This window comes from Pan troglodytes, chromosome 3 (genome assembly GCF_028858775.2).
Source record: "Pan troglodytes isolate AG18354 chromosome 3, NHGRI_mPanTro3-v2.0_pri, whole genome shotgun sequence".
NCBI lineage: Eukaryota > Metazoa > Chordata > Mammalia > Primates > Hominidae > Pan > Pan troglodytes.
In genome coordinates this window covers 42,394,868-42,411,262 of record NC_072401.2, presented here as the reverse complement: position 1 = coordinate 42,411,262, position 16,395 = coordinate 42,394,868, and the positions used below count along the sequence as shown (strand labels likewise).

Genomic DNA, 16,395 nt, shown 5'->3' with positions numbered 1-16,395 from the left:
AGGTAGGGCCTGGTGGGAGATGACTGGATCACGGGGGTGGAGTTCTCATTAATACTTTAGCACCTTCCCCTCTTGGTACTGTATAGTGAGTTCTCATGAGATCTGGTTGTTTACAAGAGTGTGGCACCTACCCCCAACCCCCGCCTCTTGCTCTTCCTCTGGCTATGACTGCTTCCCCTTCGTATTCTGCCATGAATGAAGTTTCCCGAGGCCTCCCCAGAAGCAGAAGCTGCTATGTTTACTGTTCAGTCTGCAGAACCGTGAGCCAATTAAAGCTCTTTTCTTGATTACTCAGTCTCAGGTATTTCTTTATAGCAGTGTGAGAATGGACTAACACAGGTGAGCACCACCACACCCGGCTAACTTTTTTTAGTAGAGATGAGGTCTCGCTGTGTTGCCCAGGCTGGTCTTGACCTCCTGAGCTCAAGCAATCCTCCTGCCTCGGCCTCCCAAAGTGCTGGGATTAAAGGCATAAGCCACCACATCCAGCCCAAATTCTCTGATTTGAAAATTCAATGACTCTAGAAAAATTTCCTGATTCCACATAAATACTCAAATTCCTTGATATGTTGTACTCCTTTATGTCTTATTTTACATAAACAAACTTTATGTAAGTTTATCAGTGCAAAACAGAATTAGAAAAGATGGCAACATAAACCTTCAATTATTATTTAAGAATGGTATGACCTCAACCAAAGTCAGATTTAAAAAGAAATCTCAGAAATTGTTTTTTTTAGAGAATCCTAAAAAAAAAAATTACCATTTGGAATACCTGCTGCACATTAACTTTGAGGGTCGTCTTGGGAAAAAAAATGAGTAATTATTCTTGTCTGGCTTTGTGAAATTTTTCAGAGTAATATCACTAGGAAGAAACTGGATATAATTTGGTACTTTCTCATATGGCAATGACATGAAGTAATAAATGGCAAGTGGGAAAGGGGAAGGAAGAAGAAAAAAGTATAGAATGAATCATAACAGGTAAAAAAACAAAGTTTTTTTTGTAAAGAAGGGGTAAGGAATTTGAAACTGTAAGAATAGAGTATCAAATTATATATATATATAACAATTTTCTATCTTAAAAATAAAACTGGAATGTTATTTCACTTAAAATGTACAGCATGCAAAATACTCTGTAATAGTAAAAAAAAAAAAAAAGAAAGAAAAATAAACCAACGTAAAGTCTCACAATTTTCCAGTAAATGAGATTTCTGGATCAAAAATCACCATTACAAACCCTTTAACCAAGGATTTATTTTTGTTTCCAGCATTACAATTTGCAAAAATTCATAAATTTCCATTTCAGTAAGTTTTAAGACACAGATCTCACACAGGCAGTTGGGTCCACATGTTAACAACTCATTAATTCAGCAAAGAGATCACCCAGCCGCCATTCTTATATGAACAATGCTCACTGCTAACTGAACATTTTAAAGTATGTTATGAGTTGTTTTGATGATGACAGCTGCAGCTTTTCACCACATTTTCAATTACTGAATTGCATGTTTTTTTTCCACCTTGATAACTTAGGGTCAGTAGAAAGCTATTTACTTACATGTTATAGTCAATATAACTATGCTAAATGCCCATTTGTAACTGGAAGAAACTCACAGACACAGTATGAACTATATTATACAAAATCATGACCATGAGTTTCAGTGAGAGATTCTGTCTCTTAAAGCAAGAATTATCCCACAGCTCAGATTTACATAAGTAGTGCCGCCTTTTAAATAAAACTCAAATGCTGTCCTGCCTGTAAAATTATAAATATTTCTAACCCATTTTACAGAATTTTAAAATGCTTATAAATGCATTATCTCCCAGTAAATAAACATTATGGTACTGAACCTCATTTAAAAAAAAGTCATCACACTGGCCCATGGAAATATCTAGGACTATATCTCCTAACATTAGAAAAATTAAACCAAATAAGGGGAAAAAAGCAAAGAAGAAAAAAGAAATTTTACAAAATGGCAACTACTATGACCTAAAAGAGTGTACTGAGATGTCTTTATTCAATTCAGTAACTAAACATTTCTGGAATGAACATTTGTAGATAACTAGGTAAGGAGAGTGATTCTCTTAGCACTCAGGTCAAAATCACAAGGTATGGAGAAATAATTTCCACATTCTATAAGGACAGACAGACTTTGAAACGGAGTGACTATTTAAAAACCACATACCAAGATTTAGCCAGAATATTGAAGATTGGCAGATCTTGATGGAGTGAAATCTTCAGAGGCAACAAATTAAAAATCATGATCCTATGGATGCCACTTATTTTTACCAATGTGAAAAAAAGAAAGATGATTGCAAAGTACAGTATACACTGAACAGGTGAAATATGGGACATTATGAACAATTTAAATAACCAAAATGTTCCCTATGGAAGCATAAAAACATGATTTTCAAATTGATTCAACTTGTAGTGTGTCTCTTAGATGTAAGTAGTAGTTTTAGTTCTGTGTCCTGCTGAGTTGCTCTTTACATAAAATATTTCCTTCATCTTAAAAAAAAGGCTTCTGCATGGCACTGAGTCCTTCAGTGTAGGAGAGGAGGAAACTTTGTAGAGTGGACGGACAAACTTGTTTCCAAGGTCCCCACCCAGGTGATTCATTCCATCAAACTCACAGTATCTCCAAATCTACATGTCGAACTTCAGGATTTCGTTTCTGGAAAGAAAAATCACCACCACATTATTTGTAGCAAAATAAAATCTTGTTTCTTTTTATTCCTTTTGGTCATTAGAGCCAATGAAAACATTTGCAAACTATTTCACTATAGCATACTAATGAGAGAAATAGTTGCATAAGAAAAAAAAATAAGATCAATAGGTAAATAGACATACTATAAACAGTACAATAAGTAGTCTCACATTCCTAAGTTTGTTCATGTGTTTGTTAATACAAAAGTGCATTAAGGATCTAGTACATGCCAAGCATTGCAAAGCACTGGAAATACACATTTTTGTGTGGTGAAAAGAAAATCACTGCAAAACAATAATAATCAAAAAGAGTAAATTGACAACCACTCATTTTATATACTTTAGCAACAATCCATATATTCTTGGGCCGGGCCCTGTGCTAGAAAACAGAGCTATGATTATTAAATAAGACTCTGTTCCTGACCCTGAGTGACTCAGTTTAGCTAGGGAGACAAGCATAGCAGTAATCATCTACAACTTAAAGTATTAGAGCTAATAATAAAAAGTTAACATTTATTGCTTACTCACTCATGTATCAAGTACTGTGTTACATGTGCACATGTATGTGTGTTTTAAAAGCCTCATAACCTAATTACTATTTCCATCTTATACATACATCAGGGAAAACTGAAGTATGAAGAAACTGACTAACCTGTCTGAAGTCACACTGCTAGTAAGTGATGGAGCCAGGATTGATTCCAGGCCTGACTCCAGGCCTGATTCCAGATCCCAAGCTCCTATTACATTGTACTAAATAATAACACTGGGAGCAAAAATGAGACAGCCATTTTGCTCATGAGATCTAGAAAATTTCACTGAGGATATAATATCTAAGCTAGGTCTGCATATGATGAGCCTTCCAGGTAGATAATGAAGAGTGTCTAGACAGAAAACACAACATCAGCAAAGTCAGACAGCCTGCAAAGTGTGCACTGGCACTATGGTATAGCTAGCACAGAAGCTGCAAAAAGGGTAGGGTTGGTAATGAGGCTGGAAAGACAGGCAGAAATCAGGTTGTTAAAAATCTTATATGCTAGCTTAAGGAACTTCAATTCAATAACAACCAATACTGTCTGCTATTACATGCCTCCTCTGTGCCAGGCATTGAAGTGTATATGACAATGAGCTGGGAACAAACAGTATTTGCCTTCAGTGGACTTAGGTTTGGTAGTGAGGTGATATAGGTAAATTAAGTAGGCAATTACAACACTCGGCTACCACAGAGCAAAGTAAAGATTTTGGGTTTCTTTTTCCTGTGAGTGCACAAAGGAAGGGCACCTGGCCGGGCGTGGTGGCTCACGCCTGTAATCCCAGCACTTTGGGAGGCCGAGGCGGGCGGATCACAAGGTCAAGAGATCAAGACCATCCTGGCCAACATGATGAAACCCCGTCTCTATTAAAAAGTACAAAAATTAGTTGGGCATAGTGGCGCACGCCTGTAATCCCAGCTACTCGGGAGGCTGAGGCAGGAGAATCGCTTGAACCCGGGAGGCAGAGGTTGCAGTGAGCCGGGATTGTGCCACTGCACTCCAGCCTGGCGACAGAGCGGGACTCCATCTCAAAAAAATAAAAAAATAAAAAATAAAATAAAATAAAATAAAGGAAGGGCACCTAAATCAACTTGAGGGGAATTACAAATATAATAAAATGTAATACATTAATACTGTGAGAAGGGAGGACAGAAAGTAGTGTATAAAAGAACTAAATCTACACCTATCGTAGAGGAAATACTGTTAAATCAAGAGAAGTAGTATAAGACTTTTATGCAGAAATATGGCAATAAATAGAGACATACTAAAATTATTAAAAATGGTTATCTCTTAAAATATAAGTACTGAGGCAGGTGAGGCAGTGATAGTTATTTCTGTTATAATCTTTTCAGTTCTATTTGACTTTATAAACTTTGTGCATTATTGATAAAAATTGCAAAAATAAAAAGGGGAGAAAAGTTCCTGTAAATGATTCAGTTAGGATTCCTAGCTTAAAAATATCCTAGGACCATGTGCATATTACTCGTATTAAAGGCATCCAGTTATAAAAACAAAATCTGGCAGAATATTGGAGTTTTGCTCCAGCAAGAACACTCTACTGAGTGCACACAGGGATTTTTCTTATAACTAGTGTTGCTCAGGTGTGCCTGGGGCTACTTTCCTCTTAGATCCTAATGTGGGAATGACCAGGGACCTTTTAACAAGGAGGGCACACTTTTGTTCCCAACTTTTTCCTTATTTAAAACTATTCCCTGTCTCTGGAACTCCTTAAACTCAATATAGAATTAAAAAAAAATTCTCCAAACAGAAATGAAACTAAATTGTATCTTCCTACTCCAATCAACCCTTACCTATCCTAATATGACTTGAAAAATTTACCTGTTCATTAAAAGTTTGACATTATTCTGTCTAAAAAGCATGATATAAACAAATGTGTACTAATAAAAGCTTTATCTAAAAAATTTGCTCTGCTTTTTAAAATCAAGTTTTCAGAGTAAACTAATCAAATCTGTAAAAGTATATGTGCACAATACAAAGCACACAATATATGCTGAATGAATAAATAAGATTAATATCCTTAAAATTCAATGTTTACTGCTTAACAAGATATGTGTATAGTAGAAACTAATATTTATTGAACAGAACTGAAAATCAATAATTGGTATCCAATTTAAACTTTTCACCCACTTATTCAACAAATACTTTAAAATCTATATTCCTTGCATTGCTCAATACCAATTAGGCTATTTTACACACCATGAGGATTTTATCCCAATACTTGCAGAGAGTTAAAGCCCAAATTACATAATTTATTTTACAATGCTGCAGATTCATTAAAAACAATGCTTTAAGAGAAACTGGAGAAACAAAGGCAAAGTAAAGAACAGAGCATTTAATTCAGACATTATTTATAAGGAATTTATGAATGCTACAGCAGCCTCCCAATGAACTAATTTCCATTAATCATCATAAACAAAAAACTTAATGGAGGGATAGGAGAAAGGTTTATCTATACTCTGAAATACAGAGATAAGACAAAAAAATGTTTAACAGGTCAAAGAACTTCAAAATAATAACAAGATATATTTTATATTAATTTTGTAGTTCCTATCTTGTAATATGGGAATCTATGAATTAGTCTCTATTATTTTTAACACCTTTACAAATAACTATACAAAAGTTCTAGAATTTTTTTTTTTTTTGAGATGGAGTCTTGCTCTGTCGCCCAGGCTGAAGTGCAGTGGCACAATCTTGGCTCACTGCAACCTCCACCTCCCGGGTTCAAGCAATTCTCCTGTCTCAGCCTCCTAAGTAGCTGGGACTAGAAGGGCCCGCCACCATACCCAGCTAATTTTTCTATTTTTAGTAGAGATGGGGTTTCACCATATTTGTCAGGCTGGTCTTGAACTCCTGACCTCAGGTGATCCACCTGCCTTGGCCTCCCAAAGTGCTGGGATGACAGGCGTGAGCCATTGCGCCCAGCCACAAGTTCTGGAATTTTAAGCCAAAAATATAATCTATTTCAACACTCAATGGCATTACTCAACAGAGATGACTCCACTGGTACAGAATTATATAAATGAGTGTGACCTCCCAAAATAATCCAATAATAATTACAATTTAAACTGAGATACTAAAAATGAAGGAATATGCCAGTGAACAAAGTTTTAGTTTTCAAAAGAAAATCAGCTTATTTTCATGACTAAGAAAAACAATTACATTCATGCATTCCCTTTTGGTTTGGCACCTCAACTATGAACATGTCCTTTGACTTAAGATTAATTATGCTTTATTATCTTTATTTTATTTTATTTTTGTTTTTTTTTTTTGAGACGGAGTCTCGGTTTGTCGCCCAGGCTGGAGTGCAGTGGCTCGAACTCAGCTCACTGCAAGCTCCGCCTCCTGGGTTCATGCCATTCTCCTGCCTCAGCCTCCGGAGTAGCTGAGACTACAGGTGCCTGTCACCACGCCCGGCTAATATTTTGTATTTTTAGTAGAGACGGGGTTTCGCCATTTTAGCCAGGATGGTCTCGATCTCCTGACCTCGTGATCCACCCGCCTCGGCCTCCCAAAGTGCTGGGATTACAGGCATGAGCAACCGCGCGTGCCCGGCCGTGCTTTATTATCTTAGCCAAAGATGTTTCCACCTGAATGTATGGATTATACTTACCTTCCTGGTTTGAAAGACTTACATAATTCAAAAACATTATTAATGATTTAATAGCCTCTAGTTAAAGTACAAAGTTAGCTAAACAAAAACAATAAGGTCTGATTGTTGTAAGAGTAAATGTAGGTGACAAGGACCAATTTGTTGATTATTCTTAAATCTGGCTTCTGATTTCTTGTATCTACTAAAATGTAAAGCAAATATTTAGTCCATTATTTTCCTTGCCAGCAAAATAAAAACAAATAGAATAAAGAGCAAAGTTTATTCAATCTTGTGCTACCTTGCACAAAAATAACCATTGTCTCACATTTTATATAGATTAGTTGTTTGCAAAGTGCGGTTCAAGGACTGCTGGGGTCCTGAGACCTTTTTAGGGGGACTCTAAGGTCACAACTATTTTCATAGTAACTGTAAGACATTCTTTGCTTTTTTTACTATGCTGACATTTCCTGATGGCATAAAAACAATGGTGGGTAAAACTGCTTGCACCTTTGCACAATTCAACACAAATGGCATCAAACAATACCAGTAGTCATTGTCTCTACTGTCCCACACTTGACATAAAAAAAAAGCCAGTTTCATTTTAAAAAGTCTTTCATGAAATAGCAAATGTATCCATTTTATTAAACCTAAACCCTTGAGTTCACTTTTAAAAATACTGTGTGTGACAAAATGGAAAGTACGTAAAAGTACTTCTTTGATTGCTTAAGTTGTGAGCTGAATAAACTGCTTTTTAATCTAGAGTACATTTTTATTTGAAAGATTAACAAACTCGGTTTATTCAAATTTGGGTATTTGGCAGGCATCTCCTAAAAAATGAACAAAATGAGTCTTATTTCAAGGAAAACAACAGTATTTGTTGCTAATGATAAAATGCAAGCTTTTAAGTGGAAATTTAAGTTGAAAAACATCCACCCCATCAGCCTGAGAGTGTACCCATATTTAGAAATGTATCAATATCTGAAAGATCTATGTACTTCTGTGAACAGTATTTTCCAAAATACTAATTCATAATGTTATAGAATCATGCATGGGTAAAAGATTCATTCAGAGTATAAAAATAGACCAACAGATTTTAATATAACAGTGTATAGTAGAGAATTACTCTTACCCAAAGGGAGGTTTGGCTTTTGTTCTCCATAACCGGGAAGGAATTTCTAGGCCCTTGACATGTCCTGCCTAAGAGTGTCTTTGTTTACCTGGGGGCATTAACTTTAGAATGTGATATATGATGGGGGCCTTTGGCCACACAGTATCTGCTCTACCTCTAGAAGGGCTAGAGACAAAAGGTCAGCTACTTAGGCAGTCAACTATGGAGCCTCAATAAAATCTCTGGTCATCAAGTCTCAGATGAGCTTCCCGGTTGGCAACACGTCATGCTACTGTCACACTTCATTGCCAGGAGAGTAATACTATACATTACAGAGAAAAGACAACTGAAGCTTCATGTTTGGAACTTTCCTGGACCCTGCCCTATGCACTTCTTCTGTTGGCTGATTTCAAGCAGTATCCTTTCCCTGTAATAAACCAAACCATGATGGGTATAACATGATTCGGTGAGTTCTAAGAGTCCTAGCGAGTTATTAAATCTGAAGGTGCTCTAGGGAACCTCCTGAACTCACAGTTGGTATTAGAAGGAAGGACAGTCTTGTAGACTGTGCCCCCTACCTTCACAAGTAGCATATGAAAAGTTCATTCATTGATTTGGTTTCTACCAGCTGTTATAACACCAAAAGAGAATATCACAATTATCTCAAAAGGCTATAGAAACAGTTCTCTCTTTCCTTCATATTCTTCGGCCAAGCAATCAAATCACTACAACTGAAGGCAGAAGCAGATATGGGAATGTAGCTGTCTTCTACTAAGCCAGGCATAAGAGACTTTTGCAAAAATGTGAAATATCACTCTTCTAACTACGTTTTTTCATTTTGGAAAATACAACTATTTATATAAAAATGTGGGCTTGGCGCGGTGGCTCACGCTTGTAATCCCAGCACTTTGGGAGGCTGAGGTGGGCAAATCACAAGGTCAGGAGTTCAAGACCAGCCTGGCCAACATAGTGAAACCCTGTCTCTACTAAAAATACAAAACAAAACAAAAATTAGCCAGGCGTGGTGGTGGGTGCCTGTTATCCCAGCTACTTGGGAGGCTGAGGCAGGAGAATCCCTTGAACCTGGAAGGCGGAGGCTGCCGTGAGCTGAGATCGCGCCACTGCACTCCAGCACGGGTGACAGTGCGAGACTCCGTCTCAATTAAAAAAAAAAAAATGTGACTGGGTGGGGTGGCTCACTCCTGTAATCCCAGCACTTTCCAGCACTTTGGGAGGCCAAGGCAGGCAGATCACTTGAGGTCAGGAGTTCGAGACCAGCCTGGCCAACATGGTGAAACCTCATCTCTGCTAAAAATACAAAAATTAGCCGGGCATGGTGGCAGGCACCTGTAGTCCCAGCTACTCAGGAGGCTGAGGCAGGAGAATTGCTTGAACCCAGGAGACGGAGGTTACAGTGAGCCCAGATCGTGCCACTGCACTCCAGCCTAGGCAACAGAGTGAGACTCTATCTTAGTTTAAAAAAAAAAGTTATTTATATTAAATAGGTGTATGTTTTTAAAAGTAAATGATAAATATTTTAAAATTTATCTACTTTCATGCATGATTTGGTAAATATCAATAACTATAACTCAAATAAATAAAATCTCTTTGGGGTCTGCAATAATTTTTAAGAATGAAAGAGTCTTAAGACCAAAATATCATCTAGAAAATTCAAAAATTATGTCAGATAAAGCTCATGAACTATAATATTAACAAAATCTTATTTGAAGTACTTGTATTAATCTAATCAGATATCCAGATTCTCAAAGAAAAACTTGAACAGTAGAGATGGAAGTTTTTTTCTTCAATTTTTTACAAAATTAAAGAATGGTCAATATCAACTGAAGAAAAAGCACTGCCTTCAACAAATTATATACATTAAAGATCATTTACAAGTTTTTATTCATTGAAAACAGAATTCAAATGCCAATAAATGGCAATTTGAGAACACTGAGACATTTTAAAAGACAACCTGATCAGGATCAGGTAATATTTCAGTAACGTAATCAATAAATTACAATAACATCCAACTGAATAGAAACAAACAAAAACAGAAAATAATTTCAAATGGGCTAAAAGCAAAATATACATTCTATTTTTTCTAACTTTGACCAGAGTCTAAAGTTTCCTTTTCATCTTTCTCTAGGAACTTTCAAAATGCTTATTTATTAACAAACAAAAAAACCCCCTTTGACTATTTTAGAAACTAAGCAGACTGCATAAAATAGTGTTTAAAAGTAAAGAATCTGGTTCAAATCACAATTTTCCTATTTCCTTGGGTAAATTATTCAACTTATCTAACTCAGTCATTTTCTTGCTTATAAATACCTACACACTGTGGAGTTATGAGTGGGTTAAAGCATGCATGTGATGGATGCACTTAGTGTCTGCTGTAGAGTAAGTACTCAAAAAAATAGCTGCCATTATCATTATGTTATTTTTATGAATACATCTTACTTTCAGTTCCTTCTCAAGTCTATCTACTTCAGCTCCTAAAGTATCAATAATATTTTCTCCATGTTTAAGCATAAAGGTCTCTAGTTCTTCAGGAGTTTTCACTTCTTGAATTTCCTATAAAGAAAATGAAAACAGGAAAATAAATTTTTTAAAAACCATAGTGGTACACTTATGACTCCTTAAAAAAAAACAAACCTATAACAAACACCATTAAGTTTAATGAACATTTTTAAAACTTTAAGCCACAGGCAATGGATTACCTATTTCCAAAACAATTCGGATCAAGAAAACTGAGTATAATACTACACAGAGGTAGCACTACAAAATTACTGGGGAAATAATATAGTCAATAAATAGTGTTAGAATATTTTCCCTTAAGAAAAAAAATTGAATCCCTATGTCAGACCATTAAAATAATTCGAAGTGGATAAAAGACATAAGGGTAAAAAACAAACCACAAAACTACTAGATGAGAAGAGAATATTTTTATGGTAATGGGATATGGAAGGATTTTGCATGCAAAAGAATAAAAAGCACAGAGGAAAAGATTACAAATCTCACATTAAAATTAAAAATCATATTAAATATTTTGTCTAACAACAAAAAGAAAAGGAAGTTATAAACTAGAAAAAAAAATTGCATATATACAAGTAAGAATTAGCATCCAGGATATTAAAAATAAAGACCTTTCCAGGAGTTCAAGACCAGCCTGGCCAAGATGGTGAAACCCCATCTCTACTAAAAATAGAAAAATTAACCGGGTGTGGTCACAGACACCTGTAATCCCAGCTACTTAGGAGGCTGAGGTAGATAATTGCTTGAACCTGGGAGGCGGAAGTTGCAGTGAGCCAAGATCGCGCCGCTGCACTCCAGCCTGGGTGACAGAGCGACACTCTGTCTCAAAAAATAATAATATAATACAATAAAATAAAGACCTTTCAAATCTATAAGTGTAATACAAATGAACTTAAAACATGAAAAATCAGGGAGCAATGTAGAGGAAATCCCACTGGCCAATGAACTTCAATGTTTATTAACCTCAATGCTCCAAGAAATAAAATTAGAACAAGATACTATTTCACACCTATCAAACTGGCAAAAATTTAATAACTCTATTAATACAATCATGTAAGAATATGAAGCAAGAACCTTGATATACAATGATGGAAGTTAAATTGACACACTTTGGAAAATAACTTGGTAAGACCTAGGCAAGCTGAAGGTAAGTATACCCAATGGCCCACCTATTTAAAATCTAGCTATATATACACCATACTAAAGAAATTTTCATATATGTGAACAAGGAAACGTGTGAGAATGCAATCATGGCATTGTTTCTTTCTTTTTTTTTTTTTTTTTGAGACGGAGTCTCGCTCTGTCGCCCAGGCTGGAGTGCAGTGGCACGATCTAGGCTCACTGCAACCTCCACCTCCTAGGTTCAAGCGATTCTACTGCCTCAGCCTGCCAAGTAGCTGGGACTACAGGCACGTGCCACCACGCCCAGCTAATTTTTGTATTTTTAGTATATACGGGGTTTCACCATGTGGGCCAGGATGGTATCGATCTCTTGACCTCATGATCCGCCCACCTCAGCCTCCCAAAGTGCTGGGATTACAGACATGAGCCACCGCGCCTGGCCATGGCATTGTTTCTAACAGTAATATAAATGTCCATCAACTGGAGACAAAATAAATAAATTACAGCATATTCATAGGATGAAATGCTCTATAACAATGAAAGTAAACTGACTAGAGATATATAAATTAACACAGAAGAATCTAAAAAATATGTTGTTATGCCAATTGCAGAGACGCATACAGTAGGATACCATTTATACCAATTTTTAAACATTCAAAATGGTACATATTATACTAAAAAATGCTGAAAAGTATAAAAATCTGAATGGAAAAGACAGGTACCAAATTCAGCATAATGTTTAATTCTAGGGATGGAAGAAGAAGAATGAGATATAGAAAGAGAAAATGGGGGCTTGAACTGTTTTTGTAATTATTTCTTTTTTTAAGAACTTAAGCAAACACACTATAGCAAAATGTTAAGATTTGACAGGGGCAAGTGGTAACATCTGTGCTGTTCATTATATTCTGTTTTATAAATTCTCTTTTAAACTATTCTTAATAAAAAAATGGATTCTGGAGTCAGGCAGATCTTGATTCATATATGACTCCATCTCTGTGGCACTACAACTTAAGGCAAATTACTTAATCTCTCTGTGTTTCAATTTCTATATATGTTAAAACAAAAATGTTATTTCATTGTTGAAATAACAGGGGTGTTGAGGGTAAATTAGATAAAAAAAGATTAAATGCACATAGCAAGCATGTAATAGTAAGTTTGTTCTTTTGCTGTTTCCTCTGAACCCCTCCATAGTAAATATAAAGGTCTCTGTTAAATTTTGGAACCTAAGAAATTGAGAGCTAAAGTGCCTTTAAGATCTATAAAAAAAAATTTCATTTTGTTTACCTTAAAAGCATTTTTCTAACCCTCAATTATGTAAGAAAACAACAAATAAACTTACTTGTAACATTTGGTCAAAATCTTGTTTTTCCAAATATGATCTTGTAACAACTCGCCCATCAAAATCTACTTCTGCCTTAAATCTTACTTTACCTAATCCCAGATCTGTGGCTTTAACATCATGAATTGCCCTGCAATCAATAACAATGCATACAAATTTATTTATACATACATACACATATATATACTTTAATAGCACAAAGGCTTGACTTATTGTTTTTTTCCCCACTAGTTACAAGAATGGACTAAGATGGCTTCAGAGTATTCACCATTAAGTACCACCTATCATTTTCCAAGGCCTGTCCATTTAGCTTTTTTTTCGGCATGATATCATACAAAGGTGCAAACTTAACGAATATTATTTTATGGTAATTTATATATATGAATTATAAAGCTCATATACTAAAAATTCATTAACTCTGCTGGGCGCAGTGGCTCATGCCTGTAATCCCAGCACTTTCGGAGGCCGAGCGGGTAGGATCACCTGAGGTCAGGAGTTTGAGACCAGCCTGGCCAATATGGTGAAACCCTGTCTCTACTAAAACTACAAAAATTAGCCAGGCATGGTGGTGCATGCCTGTAATCCCAGCTACTCAGGAGGCTGAGGCAGGAGAATTGCTTGAACCTGGGAGGCAGAGGTTGCAGTGAGCCAAGATTGCGCCACTGCACTCCAGCCTGGGCAACAGAATAAGACTCTGTCTCAAAAAAAAAAAAAAAAAAAAAAAAAAAAAAAAAAAATATATATATATATATATATATATATTCATTAACTCTAAATCAATTTTCTAAAATGTCATGTTATCTCATAAGCCTTTGTCTCCATATATCCACTTATCAATTTCCTAAATGCCATATAAAAATGTTTTAATTTATAATGGTGTTGTAGAGTATATTAACCAATTGTATATTTACTAGCTTCTTTAAAAGTCTTCATACAATGCTGTGAAGTTCTCTATTAGAATGAGGTTAATAATAACTGCCACATGGGACTTGATGTGAGGAATAGTGAGCTAATACATATATAAAATGTTTAATATAGTAAGAACTATAAGGCAGGCATTTAATGGATGGCTTTCATAAGTGGATAGGGTGACATCTTTATTTTATACATGATAAAACCATCCTAGAGGGGCATAAGTGACTTGCTCAAGGTAATTTAGCTAGTAAACAGCAGATTAGGACTCCCCAGCCCAGCTCTTCAGAAATCCAAGCCCAGTGGTATTTGCATCATACCTTTTGCCTCCCAGACAGGAAAGCAGATACTCAAGCATAACTACTTTTCACCCCTCCTGCTCTAACCCTCAGTAAACAATCTTCCCTAGAAACTGTTGAGAAATTCTCTTCTTTCTACAGTGATCACTGTAAGATCTTTTCTGTACAGCACATATAAGAAACAACAAAACACTCTGAATTCTGAGGACATGGAGATTTACTAGAAAAACAAGCCTACGTAAGACTCCAAGTATTCTTACAACATTAGACCCTAATTTCTGAGGGATCCTGAGCAGGTTACTAAACACTGAGTCCAAAATTTTTTATCCATATAAGGAAGCTATATTTTAATCAACCATCAAGGATGAAATAAGAATTAATGTTTTAATATTTATAGTTACATGTGCTCAAGTTAAAACAAAACTTTTTCAGATTGGCAAGAGGCTATATCATTTATTCTTTTTTTTTTCTCTCCTGGTAACTCACAGAACATATTTATTCATTTTTAAAAATCATTTCTACTTTAGTCTTCACAGAGTATTAACACATTTCATTATTTGGCTGGTATGTGAGTAGCAACTAATAAATACATTTAGATATACTTTTTCCTTATGTTCTTACATATAACTAACTACAGACAGAAAACTGTTTGGAGGGCTCCCAATGATCAATCCCTGCCACCTATACGCAAGCCCTTGTGTGATTTCCTGTCACTGAATGTGGGCTATAACTACCAAATATGGCAAAGTGATGAGATGTCATTTCCAAGACCAGGTGACTAATCTGTGACTTTTGTCTTGTTCACACTCACTCTCTATTGCCTTATCAATTTGCACGCTTTGATTAAGCAAGCTGCCATGTTGAAGAGGCCCATTTGGCAAGGAGCTAAATCTTGCCAACCATCATGTGAGTAAGGTTAGAAGCAGCCCCTTCCCCAGGAGATGACTATAATCCCAGTCAACACCTTGATTACAGTCTATGAGAAACCCTGAAGTCGAAGACCCAGATAAGCTGTGCCCTAATTCCTGACTCATAGAAACTGTAAGATGGTAATATGTTGTTTAAACCACTAAGTTTTGGGCCAATTTGTCACACAGCAGTAGGTAACTAATATACTGTTTAAAAAATTGTATGAATTTTCTGGATTACTAACGTATTTTTTCCAATAATTGAATCCACAGATATTCACTCTTCCACAAAATTTCGAATTTGCCAGTCTTTCAGTTTGTAGCTCTTTAGACATTACTTATTAAACAATATATACAAAATTATAAACATGTATGTAGCAACAACAGAGCACCAAAATATATGATGCCAAAACCAAGAAGAAATGAAGGGAGAAAGAGCTAATACAACAACAATAACTAGAGACTTCGATACTTTCAGTAACGGATACAGAGGCCGGGCGCAGTGCTCACACCTAACACTTTGGGAGGCCGAGGCGGGTGGATCACCTGAGGTCAGGAGTTTGAGACCAGCCTGGCCAACATGGCCAGTGATGAAACCTCGTCTCTCAGGAGTTTGAGACCAGCCTGGTCAACATGGCCAGTGGTGAAACCTCGTCTCTACTAAAAATACAAAAATTAGCTGGTCATGGTGGTGAGCACCTGCAATCCCAGCTACTTGGGAGGGTAAGGCAGGAGAATCACTTGAATCTGGGAGGCAGAGGTTGCAGTGAGCCAAGATCGTGCCCCTGGGCAACAAGAACAAAACTCCATCTAAAAAAAAAAAAAAAAAAAAAAAGGATAGAACAATAGAGCAAGAAGATAATTAGGGAAATTGAAGTCACTATAAACCAATTAAACCTAACAAACATCTACAGAACACTCTACAACAACAGCAGAATATATATTCTTCTCAAGTGCACATGAATATTATCCAAGACTATATGTAAGGCCATAAAACAAACCTTGGTAAATTTAAAAGGACAGAACTAATATAAAATATATTCTTTGACCACAATAGAACAAAATAATAAATCAATAATGGAAAGAAATCTGTGCAACTCACAAATACATAAAAATTAAGTAACATACTCCCCTAAATAACTGAAAAGAATAAAAAAAGAAATTAGAAAATACTATTAGATGAATGAAAATGGCACAATATATGGAAATGTGTGGAATACAGAGAAAGCAATACTTAAAGGAAAATTTGTAGCTGTAATTGTCTATTTTAAAAAGGAAGAAACATCAAATTAAAAGCTTAACCTTAAGACAGTGGAAAAAGAGCAAACTAAACT

General features: G+C 35.8%; 1 protein-coding gene across 1 annotated transcript in view; it reads right to left on the bottom strand.

Annotated features, from left to right (window-relative positions):
* Nucleotides 1-1,233: 1,233 nt before the first annotated feature.
* Nucleotides 1,234-16,395, bottom strand: part of SLC30A9 (solute carrier family 30 member 9) — a 96,769-nt gene continuing 81,607 nt past the window's right edge. The window contains exons 16-18 of the mRNA XM_003310277.4: nt 12,943-13,072; nt 10,407-10,520; nt 1,234-2,669 (exon numbers count right to left, since the gene is read on the bottom strand). Coding sequence (XP_003310325.2) covers nt 2,625-2,669; nt 10,407-10,520; nt 12,943-13,072 — 289 coding nt within the window. The 3' untranslated portion in view covers nt 1,234-2,624. The remainder of the gene's footprint in view (nt 2,670-10,406; nt 10,521-12,942; nt 13,073-16,395) is intronic.